Below are 15,537 nucleotides of genomic sequence, written 5' to 3'. Positions count from 1 at the left end.
AGATCGACGCCAGGGAGGCAGCAAGCCCCTGCGATGTGGGCTGGGTTAGAGGCACACGGCCCCCAGCCAGGGAGCAACTGGCCCAGCACAGTCTGTTCTGGGGGCTTGGCCCCGCCCCCTCCACACAGGCCCTCAAAGACAGGTGTGGGCTTGGCCCTGGCCCCCTGTCCACACAGGCCTTGGAAGATAGGCATGGACCGGGGCTGGCGCCCCTCTGCCCTGTCTCACCACACTAGCTGATGGCCGAGTGTGAGAGGACTCCACGCATTCCACGTGGCTCTGCACCTGACACTTAACGTCCCTTAGAGAACTAAGGCCAAGCGGGCGGGCGGCAGACAGAGGGCACGCACCATCCCATAGAGCAGGTCCAGGGCCCGCAGCCGGATGGACTCGTCCTTGTCGTCCAGGCACTGCAGGATGAGGTCCTTGTGGGACTGCACGGACTTGGGGTGGGTCTTCAGGATCTTGGACATGGCCAGCAGCCCCAGGTACTTCACTGCAGAGAGAGGCCAGAGCCGGGTCACTGGGACGGACACAGGCAGCAGGGTGCACGCAGGGCCCAAGGCTCTCCGGGCCAGGTCTCCACCTCGGGAGGCTGCCTGGCCTTGGCAACCTGGGGGTGGACAGAGCAAGTCCCCAGCTGGAGCTCACCACAAGGGATGTCACCCTAGCAGAGCCCCCACCCTGGGAGCCGGGGTGCAGGCTGCCCCCATGCCAGCTCCCTCGGGAAGGCCTCCCCTACCTACTATCATGTTGTAGGAGCTGCTGTCAGCTCTCCTCTTCCCACCCAGCCAGTGCAGGGAAGAATGCAGAGAAGACTTTCCAGCAGCATCAGGCACCCTCAGCCTGAGGGAGGGTCTCACCCGTACCCAGTACTCACTGTTCACCCGACTGGCCCAAACCAGCTCACGGAGAGCTATGGGTGGCTGGGCATGAGGCACAGATGCCACAACCTAAGCCAGGGCCACCCCAGCCACAGGGCACACAGCTGAACCCGTTCACATACTGCCATCCACGGTGGCTTTCAGGCCACGGGGCAGCACTGAGCAGAGACAGATACCATGAGGTCCACAGAGAAAACGCACAAGTCCCCACCTACCCGCGGGGGACGGGCCCATGACCCCCAGTGGAAGCCTGACACGGCGGGCGGTACTGAGACCCGCGTGTGGGTGTTTTTCCGACACATCTATGCCTGTGGCGAAGTTCAGTGTGTAAATTAGGCACAGTAAGAGATTAACAACTAATAATAACTAAGAACAGAACAATCATAAAACACAGTCACGAAAGGTATGTGATCATGGTCTCTCTCGGAATACCCGACTGTGCGGTGCTTGCCTATTTTTGGACTGTGATGGGGGTACCTGAAACCTCAGATAAGGGGGGCCACTCCACTATCTGGGCTGTTGCAGGCGAGTTTGCCAACTCCTGCTCTAAACAAAAAGACCTGGCTTCAAAATGAGCATCCAAAACACCACCCACGTACAAGGTACCAGGCAGGGGCTGCTAATTCTAATTCCTCAACAGAGCAGCACCGGGGCACCCATATGCAGGCAGGCACCTGGGCAAGGGTGCTGTGTGCTGCTCTATCTCACAACACAAAGCCTCACACACCACCGTAAAAACATGCAGAGGCTGAAATATCCAGAAATCTCGGACCAAGGTGCTCAGTGAGTGGCATCTGTCCAACTGCCAGGATCTCCCCAGTGGGGGCCTTTGCCACGCCCCCTGCATCTCCCCTGGGACTGGGGCTCAGAGGAAGCTGGTGTTTCCCAGCCACCCCACGCAGACAGGTCGGGGTGCAAGGGCGCCACAGGGCACTGGCAGAGGGCCACCTCTGAGGCAGAGTGCCATCCATCAGGGAGAGAGCTGGGGTTGCAGATGCCGTGTCCACTTCCCCCTCACACTAGGAGGACCCCTAACTTCACAGAGGTGGGGACACGGAAATGACAGCACTGCGGAGGGGATGACTCACGGTTCTGATCGGAGTCCTCGATCAATATCCTTAATTTCTGAACACAAAGCTGAAAAGAAGAAAAAAACGATGCTGGTTACACCCTCTAAACCAAGGGTGAGTCCCAGGTGCCCTCCAGATTCAACCTCAACCTGGCCTAAGGCCCGGCGTCAGCCCCGCCCAACAATCAAAGCCCAGGAGGGAAACGAGCAGGGCCCACATGGGGCACCGGAGACAAGCGACGCCCTGCTTCCCACTCCTCAGTGCCCCACGCATGCACCCCACAGGCACAAGATGGGGAGCCCAAGCAGGCTCGGGCCGGTAGTGCACATAGGACGCGGCTGTGCCCTCCCAAGCCCCAAGGATGGCATGGGGGGACCAGCACCTCGGTCACAGAGTGGGCAAGCTCCCGCCAGTGGAAAGGTGTGGCCTTCGCAGTGTGGGACCCCACGGGCCCCGCCCACTGCGGGACGTACCTGGATGCTGGCGCTGTGGTTGGGCATGCCGGAGGACAGCGAGATGAGCACTGCAACAGACAGTTTGGTCAGCACTGCGGTCAGCACCATGGCCAGTGCCGACACTCGCTCAGGGCCACAGGGCACCAGCAACCCCTCACCGGGAGCAGGGATGGGAGGGAGGACAGAAATGCCACCGGGTTTGGGACCGCGCAGCCCAACTGTGTTTGCAAAAACCTAGCTCCATCGCAGGCCTGAGGCCAGGAACCTGCAGAGGCCCCCACCCTCACTGACAAGACGGCTCCAGAGCCTCAGCAGTTCCTGCAAACACTGTGCTTTACTCGCAACCCCTGCTTCCCTCTGGAGCCTGGAATCCTGGCAGGGGCCAGGCCCGGAGGCCACAGGACCAGACCCTGTAGGAACCCAGGCGCTGGGTCTCTGGGAGCCTCTGTGCTGACACTTCTCCAATTATCATCACAGCTCACTGCTGGGGGATGACACACATCCTGCAGGACTCCACTGAAAGAAGGCTCTAAAAGCTGGGCCTGGCCTCCCCAACATCCCCTGAGCCGTTCCCCTTTGCTGACTCTGCTGCATCCTTTGGGCAGGGACAGGCAGGCAGCGAGAAGCCGACCCTCAGAGCCCCGGCTCTAACAGATTTAAAAGAAACACATGAAGCCAGGGGACCGCCAGGCACAGGCAGGGACAGAGACTCGTTTTCCAACAAGCCAATGGCATGGAATGAAGGCGTACAGGAGACTGTGTGTGCGCGCGTGCGTGTGTGTGTGCGCATGTGTGTGTGTGTGTGTGCATGTGTTTTCTTTTTAAGACATGGGTTCTTGGAAGCTAAGCTATGAGGACACAAAAGCATAACCATGATCTAGGCTGGGTGCGGTGGCTCACACCTGTAATCCCAGCACTTTGGGAGGCTGAGGCGGGCAGATGACCTGAGGTCGGGAGTTCGAGACCAGCCTGACCAACATGGAGAAACCCTGTCTCTACTAAAAATACAAAAATAAGCCAGGAGTGGTGGAGCATGTCTGTAACCCCAGCTACTCGGCAGGTTAAGGCAGGAGAATCGCTTGACCCGGGAGGCGGAGATTGTGAGCCGAGACTGTGCCATTGAACTCCAGCCTGGGCAACAAGAGAGAAACTGCACGATGCCCCCCGCCCCCGCACTCCCCCCAAAAAGAATGATCTAATGGACTCCAGGGACTTGGGGGAGGGTGGGGGGTGAGGGATAAGAGACTGCACTTGGGGTGCAGTGTATACTGCTTGGGTGTTGGTGCACATAAATCTCAGAAATCACCACTAAAGAACTGATCCCTGCAACCAAATACCACCAAATACCACCCAAAAACTAGTGAAATAATAATTTCTGGGCCGGGCGCGGTGGCTCACGCCTGTAATCCCAGCACTTTGGGAGCCCGAGGCGGGCGGATCACGAGGTCAGGAGATCGAGACCATCCTGGCTAATACGGTGAAACCCCATCTCCACTAAAAATACAAAAAAAATTAGCCGGGCGAGGTGGCGGGCGCCTGTAGTCCCAGCTACTCCGGAGGCTGAGGCAGGAGAATGGCGTGAACCCCGGGGGGCGGAGCCTATAGTGAGCAGAGATCGCGCCACTGCACTCCAGCCTGGGTGAAAGAGCGAGACTCCGTCTCGAAAAAAAAAAAATAATAATAATAATTTCTGGATATGAATAACCCTGGACAGAAAGTCTACATATAAATGTAAATACGAATGAAGAAATGTGGCAAAATAAATGCATATTCATGCACGCAAGATTTCAGAACTGTCACACCCAATCTTTGTAGGAGTGCTGTTTTTTGTTTTGTTTTGTTTTTTGAGAAGGAGTTTCGCTCTTGTTGCCCAGGCTGGAGTGCAATGGTGCAATCTCGGCTCACTGCAACCTCTGCCCCCCAGGTTCAAGCGATTCTCCTGTTTCAGCCTCCCAGGTAGTTGGGATTACAGGCACCTGACACCATGCCCAGCTAATTATTGTATTTTTTAGGTAGAGATGGAATTTCACCATTATTGGCTAGGCTGGTCTTGAACTCCTGACCTCAGGTGATCCACCTGCCTCAGCCTCCCAAAGTTTGGGGATTACAGGCGTGAGCCACCATGCCCAACCAGGAGTGTTATTTGAATATAAAAGTAGATGGTAATTTTTTTTTTCTTGAAACAGGTATATAGATTATCCAGGTAGGAACAAATGTATTTTAAAAAGAAACGGTGGCTCACGTCTGTAATCCTAGCACTTTGGGAGGCTGAGACAGGAGGATCAAGAGGTCAGGAGATCGAGATCATCCTGGCTAACACGGTGAAACCCCGTCTCTACTAAAATACAAAAAAAAAAAAAAAAAATTAGCCAGGCATAGTGGCGGGCACCTGTAGTCCCAGCTACTCGGGAGGCTGAGGCAGAAGAATGGCGTGAACGTGGGAGGCGAAGCTTGCAGTGAGCCAAGATCGCGCCACTGCACTCCAGCCTGGGCGACTGAGCGAGTCTCCAAAAAAGAAAAAAAAAAAAAAAAGAAATGTAGGCCTGGTATGGTGGCTCACACCCGTATTCCCAGCACTTTGGGAGAACAAGGTGGTCAGGAGTTCGAGATCAGCCCGGCCAACATGTTGAAACTCCATCTCTACTAAAAATACAAAATTAGCCGGGTGTGGTGGTGTGCGCCAGTAATCCAGCTACTCAGGAGGCTGAGGCAGGAGAATCGCTTGAGGCTGAGGCAGGAGAATCGCTTGAACCTGGGAGGCAGAGTTTGCAGTGAGCCAAGATTGCGCTATTGCACTCCAGTCTGGGCAACAGAGTGAGTCTCCATCTCAAAAAAAAAAAAAAAGGAAAGAAAAATAAATGTAGATGTGTTAATTATATGAACTGTGTTATTTGACAATCAAGTGGTGTACCTTAAAAATATGCCATTTTTAATTGTCAACTATACCTAAGTAAAGCTAGAAAAAAACAAAAAACAAAAGAGATGGGGTGCTGGCCGAGTGCAGTAGCTCAGGCCTGTAATCCCATCACTTTGAGAAGTCAGGGCAGGAGGATGGCTTGAACCCAGGAGTTCAAGACCAGCCTGGGCAACATAGTGAGACCCTGTCTCTACCAAAAATTCAAAAAATTACCTGAGTGGGATGGCATGTGCCTGCAGAAGCAAGGGGTCAAGGCTTCAGTGAGCTATGATCGCACCACTGCACACCAGCCTCAAGAGAGACGGGGTCTCACTCTGTCTGCAGCCTGGAACTCTCGGGCTCAAGTGATGCTCTTGCCTTGGCCTCCTGAATAGCTGGGCCCTCACACTGGTGAGAAGCTTCTCCTTTATCAGCCATAAGGAAGTGCACCGCCCAATGCCCCGTGAGGCTTTGGCCGACTTGGAGGAGCTCGGCTGAGACCACCGGGGACACTGGGTGTTGGCCCTGGTGCCCTGGCCCAGCTGGAGGCGTGGATTCTGACTCTGCCTTAGAAAATATTTTTGTGGGCCGGGCGCGGTGGCTCACGCCTGTAATACCAGCACTTTGGGAGGCCAAGGCAGGCGGACCAAGAGGTCAGGAGTTCGAGACCAGCCTGACCAACATAGTGAAACCCTGTCTCTACTAAAAATACAAAAATTAGCCGGGCGTGGTGGCGGGCGCCTGTAGTCCCAGCTACTCGGGAGGCTGAGGCAGGAGAATGGCGTGAACCCGGGAGATGGAGGTTGCAGTGAGCCAAGTCGCACCACTGCACTCCAGCCTGGGCAACAGAGTGAGACTCCGTCTCAAAAAAATATATATATATTTTTGTGGTAGATACTGCTGCTTAAGCATCCACGGGTGAAACAACATGCTGTCTCAGGAGTGCTTTGAAGTCTCAGAAAAAATGCAGTTGAGTGTGAGAGCGGATGGTAGGCCCTGAGCAGCAGGGGCCGGCATCTGTGGAAGCAGGTATGAGGAAGGGCTTTATCTGCAGGTGAATCTTTCACACCCAAGGGGACTCCAGAGTGGCTGGGCCACCAAGCAGCTTAAGAAGCAAACACCCAGCACCAACAGCGGTGGGAGGCCAGGCAGATGCATGGCCACCTTGACAGCAGAGGCCTGGGATGGCCTCCCAGCCAGCCCCAGGCCCAACCAGCCAGCTTGCCTTCTCAGTTCCAGCAGGGGTGGCGCTCGGGGACACCAGGCCTGGCGCCCTCCTGTCCCGACCCGAGACTCCAGCCTGGCAGTGCCAACCCTTCCAGACGGGGAGAGTGCCGGTTCTCACCTGCAATCACGGTGTTCACACATTCATAGAGGAGAGACATGGCGGACGTGCTAAGGAAAGGAACACAGGAAAGCGGCATGAGGACCGGGGGCCTCGTCAGATGCGGTGACCCGATGCTGGCAGCTCAGCTGGAGATGGCCTTGGCCCCACAGCCCAGGGAGTATGCCCCAGGAGGGAGCCCGTGCCCTGCTGTCCAAGGCCTGTGGTGCTTAGCTGGTCATCATCTCACCTTCCCAGAAAGGGCATGTGAGAAATCCCACTGCAACTGCAGGCTCATGACAGCATCCGGGCAGGGACGGACCACGCAGCCCCGGCGGCCCGTGAGATGGCAATACCGCCTTCCTACTGCATCTTTTCTAGGGTTATTTTGTTTTGTTTTTTCTGAGACGGAGTCTCGCTCTGTTGCCCAGGCTGGAGTGCAATGGTGTGGTCTCGGCTCACTGCAACCTCCGCCTCTCAGGTTCAAGCGGTTCTCCTGCCTCAGCCTCCCGTGAAGCTGGGATTACAAGCATGCACCACCACGCCTGGCTAATTTTTGTATTTTTTAGGTAGAGATGGGGTTTCACCATCGTTGGCTAGACTGGTCTTGAACTGCTGACCTCAAGTGATCTACTTGCCTTGGCCTCCCTAAGTGCTGGGATTACAGGCGTGAGCCACCGCGCCCAGCCCTTTTCGGTGTTTCAATGTGTTCAGACACACAGATACTAGCCATGGAGCCGCAGCTGCTTACAGCTTTACAGTCGCCTGCAGGGCAGGGCTGCAGCCAGGAGAATGGCCATGCGACGTAGCCTAGGAGTGTGGTGAGCTTCACCAGTGAAGTGTGTGTGCGCACATGCTACGCTGCTCACATGGTGAAATGTCCTAATGACACCCTTCTGTGAATGTGTCCTTGTTGCTGACACACGACTGCATCTGAAAATCACGGCGAAGACGCCTCTGCCTGCGGCCCACTCCACCCCTCCCCTTCCCTGCAGTGGGGGCCAGGGAGGAGTCCTGGCTCCTCCTCAGCACTTGGTCTGAGGAACTAAAGTGTCCCCTTCTAGCAACCAAAGGCAGCCTGGCCTGAAACAGCTCCTAACATAGGATCCCATCCTACAACCTTGCAGGGCGGAGACCTACGAAGAAAATCCAAACTCCCCAAACGTCTCTAGCAGCACGGAGAAGAGTCTAGTGGCCGGGAACGCCACCACAGGCTTCCACTCCAGGACGGAGAGTCTGCTGAACGTATGAGACTTCCACCTTTCAGCAGCTTCACGCCCAGCTCCCGCTGTACCCCACTGGGGCCAGGCTGCCAGCCGCTCCAGCACTGGACCCCATGGAGCCAGCCCACCCCACAACCCTGACACTGCACCCAGTGGAGCCGGCCCGCCCCCGCCGCTCCAGCACTGGATCCCATGGAGCCGGCCAACCCCACAGCTCCGACAATGGACCCTGTGGAGCTGGCCCGCCCCGGCCACTCCGACACCGCGCCCCGTGGAGCCTGCCTGCCCCCGCCGCGCATGGCCTGCATTCACCTGTGGATGAGGTTGGTGAGGGGCTCGATCAGCTTCTTGCCCAGCCGCGGCTCCAAAGGAGTAAGAGCACCAAACTGCAGGGACAGCAGGGCCTCGGTCACCCGGAGGGAATGCCCCACACAGGGTGAGGGACAGCAGGGCCTTGGTCACCCCCAGGGAATGCCCCACGCAGGGTGAGGGACAGCAGGGCTCAGTCACCCGCAGGGAATGCCCCACACAGGGTGAAGGAATGCCCCACGCAAGGTGAGGAGGCTGCATTCCCAGGCAGCACTTGCCAGCTTGATGATCTTGATGAGGACCCAGTTGTTGGTGGAGGACGTCATCAGCTTGAAGAAGAGTGGGGCCAGGGACAGGTAGTTCTTAGGGTTGCGTCTGGCCAGCTCGCAGATGACATTGACGGCAGCCGACTGAACCCCTGGGGAACAAGGGGTCCTCATCAGCATGTCTGTCCTTCCGCTTAGAAAACCATCCTAGTGTCTTCCTGGCCTGCGAGGAAGTTCTGGGGCCTGCAGCAACTCCCAGCGAACATGGCCCTGGCTCTCCCACCTCCTCCTGGTGACAGGGACAGCAGCCACAGACCTGATCCTCCAGGGACCAGGCCACAGCAGCCAGCTCCTGGCACTGAGAAAGCACTGCTCGGCACTGGTGCCAGAACAAGTGCGCACAAGCGTCACCAAGCTCAGGACGGCCTGACCGCGGCCCTCTGAGCGGGGGTTTCAGCATGAGGGCTCCAGAACAGCTGTCCAGCCACTGGGGCTCAGGGAGCCTTCCTGCTGCGTCCGTGCCCAGCACTCCAGGGAGAAGCTTGCCCATCGGGTCCCGTGCTTAGGGCTGGGGTCTCTCCTCCTGCCCACAGGGCCTTGGGATTCCTGTGGGCTGGCTTTGGGGTCCACCGACCCACGCCTGCCACACGCTAGAGGCTTCACACACGCGGCCCACGGCAACTCAGTAAAACTGAATCTGAAGCCGTGTCCCGCAGTCATCACACCACAAATACACAACAGCCACATGAGGTGGAGGCAGCTCCTGCGCGGGACATATGGTCTAGACCGTCCCCTGCCCTGTGGAAGGTGCCCCCTGGTGGCACTGGTCCTAAGAGGGGCTGGCGGGGATGGGGACACCTCTGCTCAGGGACACACCAGGCTCACCGCCAGCTGCCACACTGGATCTTACTGCCCCCACCACCAGCACCTCCCTCCTGGCTGCCCCAGTGAGGGGAGGCCCAGCCACCTCCAGCAGGCATGTTCCTGGACCGAGCCCTCCAACACTCCCCGCAGCACCCCCCAAAACACGCCACCATATCTTCCCAGGGCACCGGCTGAGCCCCCACCCTCAACCCTGAGGCTTAACTCAAATCCACAAACCGGGGTCGGGGTCCTCCAGCTTCTCCTTCAGCCGGGGAAAGGCAGGGCGCAGCGACTCAGGGTACTTCAGGAACACCTTGTACATGATCAGCACGGCCTTCTTCCTGATGTAGGGCTTCGTGTGTGACATCTGCGGAGCAGCGGGCTTCAGCCTGCGCGGGCTTTCCGCGCCTCATCCCTGCTCTCACCCCTCCCCGCCGCCTCCTCCACAGGGAGGAGACACCCTCCAGCCTGAGGCTGTGGCTGCACACCAGCCCCAGGGGCCACAGAGCAGCATCTTGGATGGCATGGAAGCCAGCCTCGCTGTGCCCCTGACTCAGGCCTGCCCTCCAGATCGAGCCCTCCTCCCTTGTGGCCTTCCTGCCCCAGGGTCCTGGGTCCCACAGTGGGAGGAAGAAGGCTGGAAAGTCATGCAGGGAACCCGGGTGTGCTGGGAACACAGCCTACAGCCCAGCTCCCCACAGCTGTGCCCTGCAGCTGCTCAAACTCCCCAGCGGGAGCCCTCCCATCTATCAGACCCAGGGCATTGCCTCGAACTGCCTGGTCCTGACAGAGCCAGTCCATGATGGGGCACTGACATCCACTCTCTCGTGGGCTCCCCACTGCTTTACTCTAGAGGAGCCAGCACTCTGTGGAGACCAGCAGTCAGTGTTTTCAGCTTCGTGGGCCAGACGGCCTGTCATGACCACACGGCTGTGCCCTTCACAGCCAAGGCCACCAGAGACAACATGACACGTGGAAAGAAGGTGCAGCCAGCTGGATTTGGCCATGTGCCGCAGCCTGCTTGATCCCTGATCTAGAAGCTCAGCAGGCTGTGCTGGCAATCTCCAAGACCATCAGCCACGATCTAGACACCTCCAGGCACACAGGCAGCCACGCGGGGACAGAGCCCATCAGTCACGATCTAGACACCTCTGGGCACACAGGCAGCCACGCGGGGACAGCGCCCATCAGTCACGATTTAAGACACCTCCGGGCAGATGTAGGCACGTGGGGACAGCGCCCACCGGTCACGATCTAGACACCTCTGGGCGGACAGGCAGCCACACGGGGACGGCGCTTCCCAGGGAGGAAACCATAACCCCTCCACACTGTTAATCTGGCTGCTGTTTTTTAAATGAAAAGGAACAAAGGTCCCCCCTCATGAGCTGGAGGTTAGGTCAGGCACAAAACAGATGTTTCTGGGGCCAAAATTTCCAGGGGCTTCCCAGGTTTTAGACTGTCACAGCCGGGGGTGTAGCCTTTGACAACCAGAGTGGCAGGGAGGAGTCAAGCTGTGGTCAGGGATGGAGGAAAGAGAACCACACAGAAGCCCAGTGGCAGCTCAGACAGGAGCCACTGTCAGACCTTGGGGCAAACATCCCCCACCAGGCCTGGCCCGTCAGGGAGACCCTGTTCCTCCTCTCGGCAAGATGATTTCAAACATAAATTCAAGACACGCAGGAATCAAAGCGGCCCAAGAGCCACTCCACCAGCTGACAGTGATTTGGTTCCCATCTCAGGCAGGCCACGCACCAGGGACCCCGGCCGGTTTCCGCATAGCCAAGCTTCCCAGGGATGCCACTTTGACCCAGTTTTTCCCAGAGCAGACATGCAGGGGTGGTGGGCAGGCTTACAAACTCACCAGTGTCATGATGTCATTTGCCAGGTCTCTGGCAAGGTCTGGGGTGACGAAGCAGGACAGACCCGTCAGTGCAACGCCTGTGTCGTACTGGCTGGGGCTGCTCAAGTCCTGGAAAGCGAGAGAAAGGGGTCGTGGCCAGGATGCCCTGGGTGGCACATCCGACGCCTGGGTCGCCAGGAGCAGCAGGAGCGAAATTCTCCCAGGACACCCCAGGACTCGGCATATCCTCTTGGGGTGCAGCTGTGCCTTAGCACCCCTGCTGCTGAGGGGTCTGGAGCTGAACTCGGACAAGGAGGAACAATTTACAGCCCATGGGAGACTCTGTCACCAAGAGAGGAGCCAGGATGGGCGCGGCTGGGGACACTGAGGTCTGAGGCACAGACTGGAGTGCTCTGTGTGTGGGAATCAGCTGAGTTTCTTGGCTCCTCCTGGGTGGGCAGGGCTGGGAACAGTGAGGTCTGAGGCACAGGCTGAAACGCTCTGTGGGTGGGAATCAACCGAGCTTCTTGGCTCCTCCTGGATGGGCAGGGCTGGGGACAGGGAGGTCTAAGCCACAAACTGAAGCACTCCGCGTGGGAATCAACCAAGTTTCCTGGCACCTCCTGGGACAGAGGCGCTTGTCACAAGCCACTGCAAGTGTGGGGAAGGGCCACCCCCGGTGCAAGAGCAGAGCGTTCCAGGCCTGAAACCAGGGCTGCCCTCACCTATCACTGGCAGCTCCCAGCTTGCAGAGACAGTGGTGCTGGGCCTGGCACAGAACGGGCAGGAAAGCCCCACAGGATGGGGTCCTCAGAGACGCTGCTTCCATTTGGGGTCCCTTTCCCCAACAACTGAGGGGAAGGGCTCAGGAACAGCGCCCTTGGGCCCCTCTCAAAGTTCAGCTGGCAGCTGCCCACGCCCTCCCCTGGACTCTGCCCCAGCTCTTCACTCCCGCAGCTCTCACTAAAATACAGCATCTGGGCCGGGCGCGGTGGCTCAAGCCTGTAATCCCAGCACTTTGGGAGGCCGAGGCGGGCGGATCACAAGGTCAGGAGATCGAGACCATCCTGGCTAACATGGTGAAACCCTGTCTCTACTAAAAATACAAAAAAAAATTAGCCGGGCGTGATGGCGGGTGCCTGTAGTCCCAGCTACGCGGGAGGCTGAGGCAGGAGAATGGCGTGAACCCGGGAGGCGGAGCTTGCAGTGAGCCGAGATCGTGCCACTGCACTCCAGCCTGGGCGACAGAGCAAGACTTCGTCTCAAAAAAAAAAAAAAATAAAGTAAAAATAAAATAAAATAAAATAAAATAAAATACAGCATCTGCCCCAGCTCCTGTCTCAGCACTTGGGGAAATAAATCCTCTCTTGATACCACAAACCTGCTCTTGGGGAGATATTTTCTTAAGGAAACTCCCAAGACTTCATCTACATATCCATCTACCAAGATCCGTTTTCAGGGTTAACATTCTGTGGTCAAAATATGACAAGGTCAGCTTTTTTTTTTTTTTTTTGAGACAAGTCTCACTCTGTCCCCCAGGCCGGAGTGCAGTGGTGCAATCTCAGCTCACTGCAACCTCTGCCTCCCAAATTCAAGCAATTCTCTGCCTCAGCCTCCCAAGTAGCTGGGATTACAGGTGCGTGTCACCACGCCCGGCTAATTTTTGTATTTTTAGTACAGATGGGGTTTCACCATGTTGGCCAGGCTGGTCTTGAACTCCTGATCTCATGATCCATCCGCCATGGCCTCCCAAAGTGCTGGGATTACAGGTGTGAGCCACCATGCAGGGCCAACTGGTTCTTTTAAAAGGACACAGTGGCCATGAGCGGTGGCTCTCGCCTGTAATCCCAGCACTTTGAGAGTCCAAGGCAGGCAGATCACGAGGTCAGGAGATCGAGACCATCCTGACCAACATGGTGAAACCCTGTCTCTACTAAAATACAAAAAATTAGTCAGACATGGTGGTGTACACCTGTAGTGCAGCTACTTGAGAGGCTGAGGTAGGAGAATTGCTTGAACCCAGGAGGTGGAGGTTGCAGTGAGCCGACATTGTACTCCAGATGGCGACAGAGTGAGACTCCGTCTCAAAAAATAAAATAAAATAACACAGTGAGCTGGAAGTGGTGGCGCACACTTGTAATCCTACCACTTTGGAAGGCCGAAGCAGGAGGATCACTTGAGCCCAGGGGTTCGAGACCAGCCTAGGCAATGTAGTGAAACCCTCCCCGCCTCTACAAAAAATACAAAAAAATCAGCCAGGCATGGTGGTGTATGCCTGTAGTCCCAGCTACTCAGGAGGCTAAGGCAGGGAGATCGCTTGAGCCTAGGAGGTCGAGGCTGCAGTGAGCTGCAATTGCGCCACTGCTCTCCAGCCTGGGTGACAGAGCAAAACCCTGTCTCAAAAAAAAAAAAAAAAAAAAAAAGTAAGAAAATAATTTTTTGGGGGCTGGGCGTGGTGGCTCACACCTTTAATCCCAGCACTTTGGGAGGCCGAGGCGGGCAGATCATGCGGTCAGGGGTTCAAGACTAGCCTGACCAACATGGTGAAACCCTGTCTCTACTAAAAATATCCCCCCTCCCAAAAAAAAAAAAAAAAAAGAAAATAATTTTTTTTTTTGAGACGGAGTCTCGGTCTGTCACCTAGGCTGGAGTGCAATGGCACAATCTCAGCTCACCACAACCTCTGCCTCCTGGGTTCAAGCAATTCTCCTGCCTCAGCCTCCTGAGTAGCTGGGATTACAGGCATGTGCCACCACGCCTGGCTAATTTGTATTTTTAGTAGAGATGGGGTTTCTCCATGTTGGTCAGGATAGTCTCAAACTCCCAACCTCAGGTAATCCACCCGCCTCGGCTTCCCAAAGTGCTGGGATTACAGGCATGAGCCACTGCACCCAGCCCAGAAAATAATTTTTTTTATTAAAAAACAAGCCAGGTGCAGTAATCACAGCACTTTGGGAGGCTGAGGTGGGCAGATCACCTGAGGTCCAAAGTTCGAGACCAGCCTGGCCAACATGGTGAAACCCTGTCTCTATTAAAAACACAAAAAAATTAGCCAGGTGTAGTGGCACATGCCTGTAATCCCAGCTACTTGGGAGGCTGACGCAGGAGAATCGCTTGACCCCGGGAGGCAGAGGTTGCAGTGAGCCGAGATCACGCCACTGCACTCCAGCCTGGGAGACAGAGCAAGACTCCATCTCAAAAATAAAAAAAATTAGCTGGGCGAGGTGGCGGGCGCCTGTAGTCCCAGCTACTCAGGAGGCTGAGGCAGGAGAATGGCGTGAACCCCGGGGGGCGGAGCCTGCAGTAAGCTGAGATCGCGCCACTGCACTCCAGCCTGGGCGACAGCAAGACTCTGTCTCAAAAAAATAAATAAATAAAAACAAAAAATAAAAAATAAAAAACAAAATGAGGCCAGTCACAGTGGCTCACGCCTGTAATCTTAGGACTTTGGGAAGCCAAGGTGGGCAGATCACTTGAGGCTGAGAGTTCAAGACCACCCTGGCCAACATGGTGAAACCCCATCTCTACTAAAAATACAAAAATTAGCAAGGCATGGTGGCGGGCACCTGTAATTCCAGCTACTCAGGAGGCTGAGGCAGTAGAATCGCTTGAACCCAGGAGGCAGAGGGTGCGGTGAGCCGACATCACGCCATTGCTCTCCAGCCTGGGCAATAGAGCGAGACTCAGTCTCAAAACAAAACAAAACAAAACAAACGACACAGTGGACTGCAAACATCGGAAGCACGGGATCCTACACAGAGAAAGCAGGTGCTAACTGGCCGAGCCAGGGCCCACCTGCGTCCAAGGCCAGGCCAGCGGCAGGCATCGGCAGGCACCAGGTCAGAGCGGTGCCTGACACACAGGGTCTAACAGCCCCGAGCACCCGGCAAGGCAGCGGTGGATCTAAGTCCCCAGTGAGCTGCTCACACAGGGACGGGCTGTGCCGAGCCAATCAGCAAGAGACACAAAGCTGGGCACGACATGTGGCCCTCCTTGCTGGGCAGCTGCCACCCGGGTATCTAGGGTGGCCAGAGCCCTCCACCCTCCTCCCTCCAAGTTACCACCTACAAAACCCACTCCCATCCTCCTCTCAGCAGGCCAGACTCCCACCCAGGCCCCTCCTGCTACATGGCCATGACCCAAGAGCCCCACAGCATCTAGGGCGCATGTCGCCCGCGGCCCAGGCAGGACGCCCAGCTCCATAACCTTGCCCACAACGGTGAGCCCAGCAGAGCCAACAGTCCCAGGACCTGCACCACACCCTGTGCCGAACATCAGTCACAGCCAGTGCCCCCACACCTGTCCCTCAGCGTGCTGGGAGCCCCCAGCCCTGGTCTTCAGGTCACCCTGTGGGGTTGACAAAACAGCCACAGGGTCCCGCCCTTGTACATGGACATTGGAGAACC

At 56.7% G+C, this 15,537-nt stretch overlaps 2 protein-coding genes across 3 annotated transcripts in view; one reads left to right on the top strand and one right to left on the bottom strand.

The window, feature by feature from the left end:
- The window catches only part of SCAMP4 (secretory carrier membrane protein 4), a 247,195-nt gene extending 239,929 nt beyond the window's left edge, over positions 1-7,266 (top strand). Inside the window, exon 8 of the transcript XR_009209923.1 lies at positions 7,111-7,266. The gene's annotated coding sequence lies outside the window, so the exon portion shown is untranslated. The remainder of the gene's footprint in view (positions 1-7,110) is intronic.
- The window catches only part of AP3D1 (adaptor related protein complex 3 subunit delta 1), a 48,716-nt gene that overhangs the window by 19,753 nt on the left and 13,426 nt on the right, over positions 1-15,537 (bottom strand). For both annotated transcript variants that reach the window (XM_032178977.2, XM_058428248.1), the window contains exons 5-12: positions 11,153-11,260; positions 9,529-9,658; positions 8,440-8,579; positions 8,165-8,238; positions 6,651-6,700; positions 2,428-2,477; positions 1,973-2,021; positions 351-496 (exon numbers count right to left, since the gene is read on the bottom strand). In XM_032178977.2, coding sequence (XP_032034868.1) covers positions 351-496; positions 1,973-2,021; positions 2,428-2,477; positions 6,651-6,700; positions 8,165-8,238; positions 8,440-8,579; positions 9,529-9,658; positions 11,153-11,260 — 747 coding nt within the window. The remainder of the gene's footprint in view (positions 1-350; positions 497-1,972; positions 2,022-2,427; positions 2,478-6,650; positions 6,701-8,164; positions 8,239-8,439; positions 8,580-9,528; positions 9,659-11,152; positions 11,261-15,537) is intronic.

Source organism: Hylobates moloch, unplaced genomic scaffold (genome assembly GCF_009828535.3).
Source record: "Hylobates moloch isolate HMO894 unplaced genomic scaffold, HMol_V3 SCAFFOLD_15, whole genome shotgun sequence".
Taxonomy (NCBI): Eukaryota; Metazoa; Chordata; class Mammalia; order Primates; family Hylobatidae; genus Hylobates; species Hylobates moloch.
Note: the sequence above shows the minus strand (reverse complement) of the source record. Positions and strands in the feature narration are given on the sequence as shown.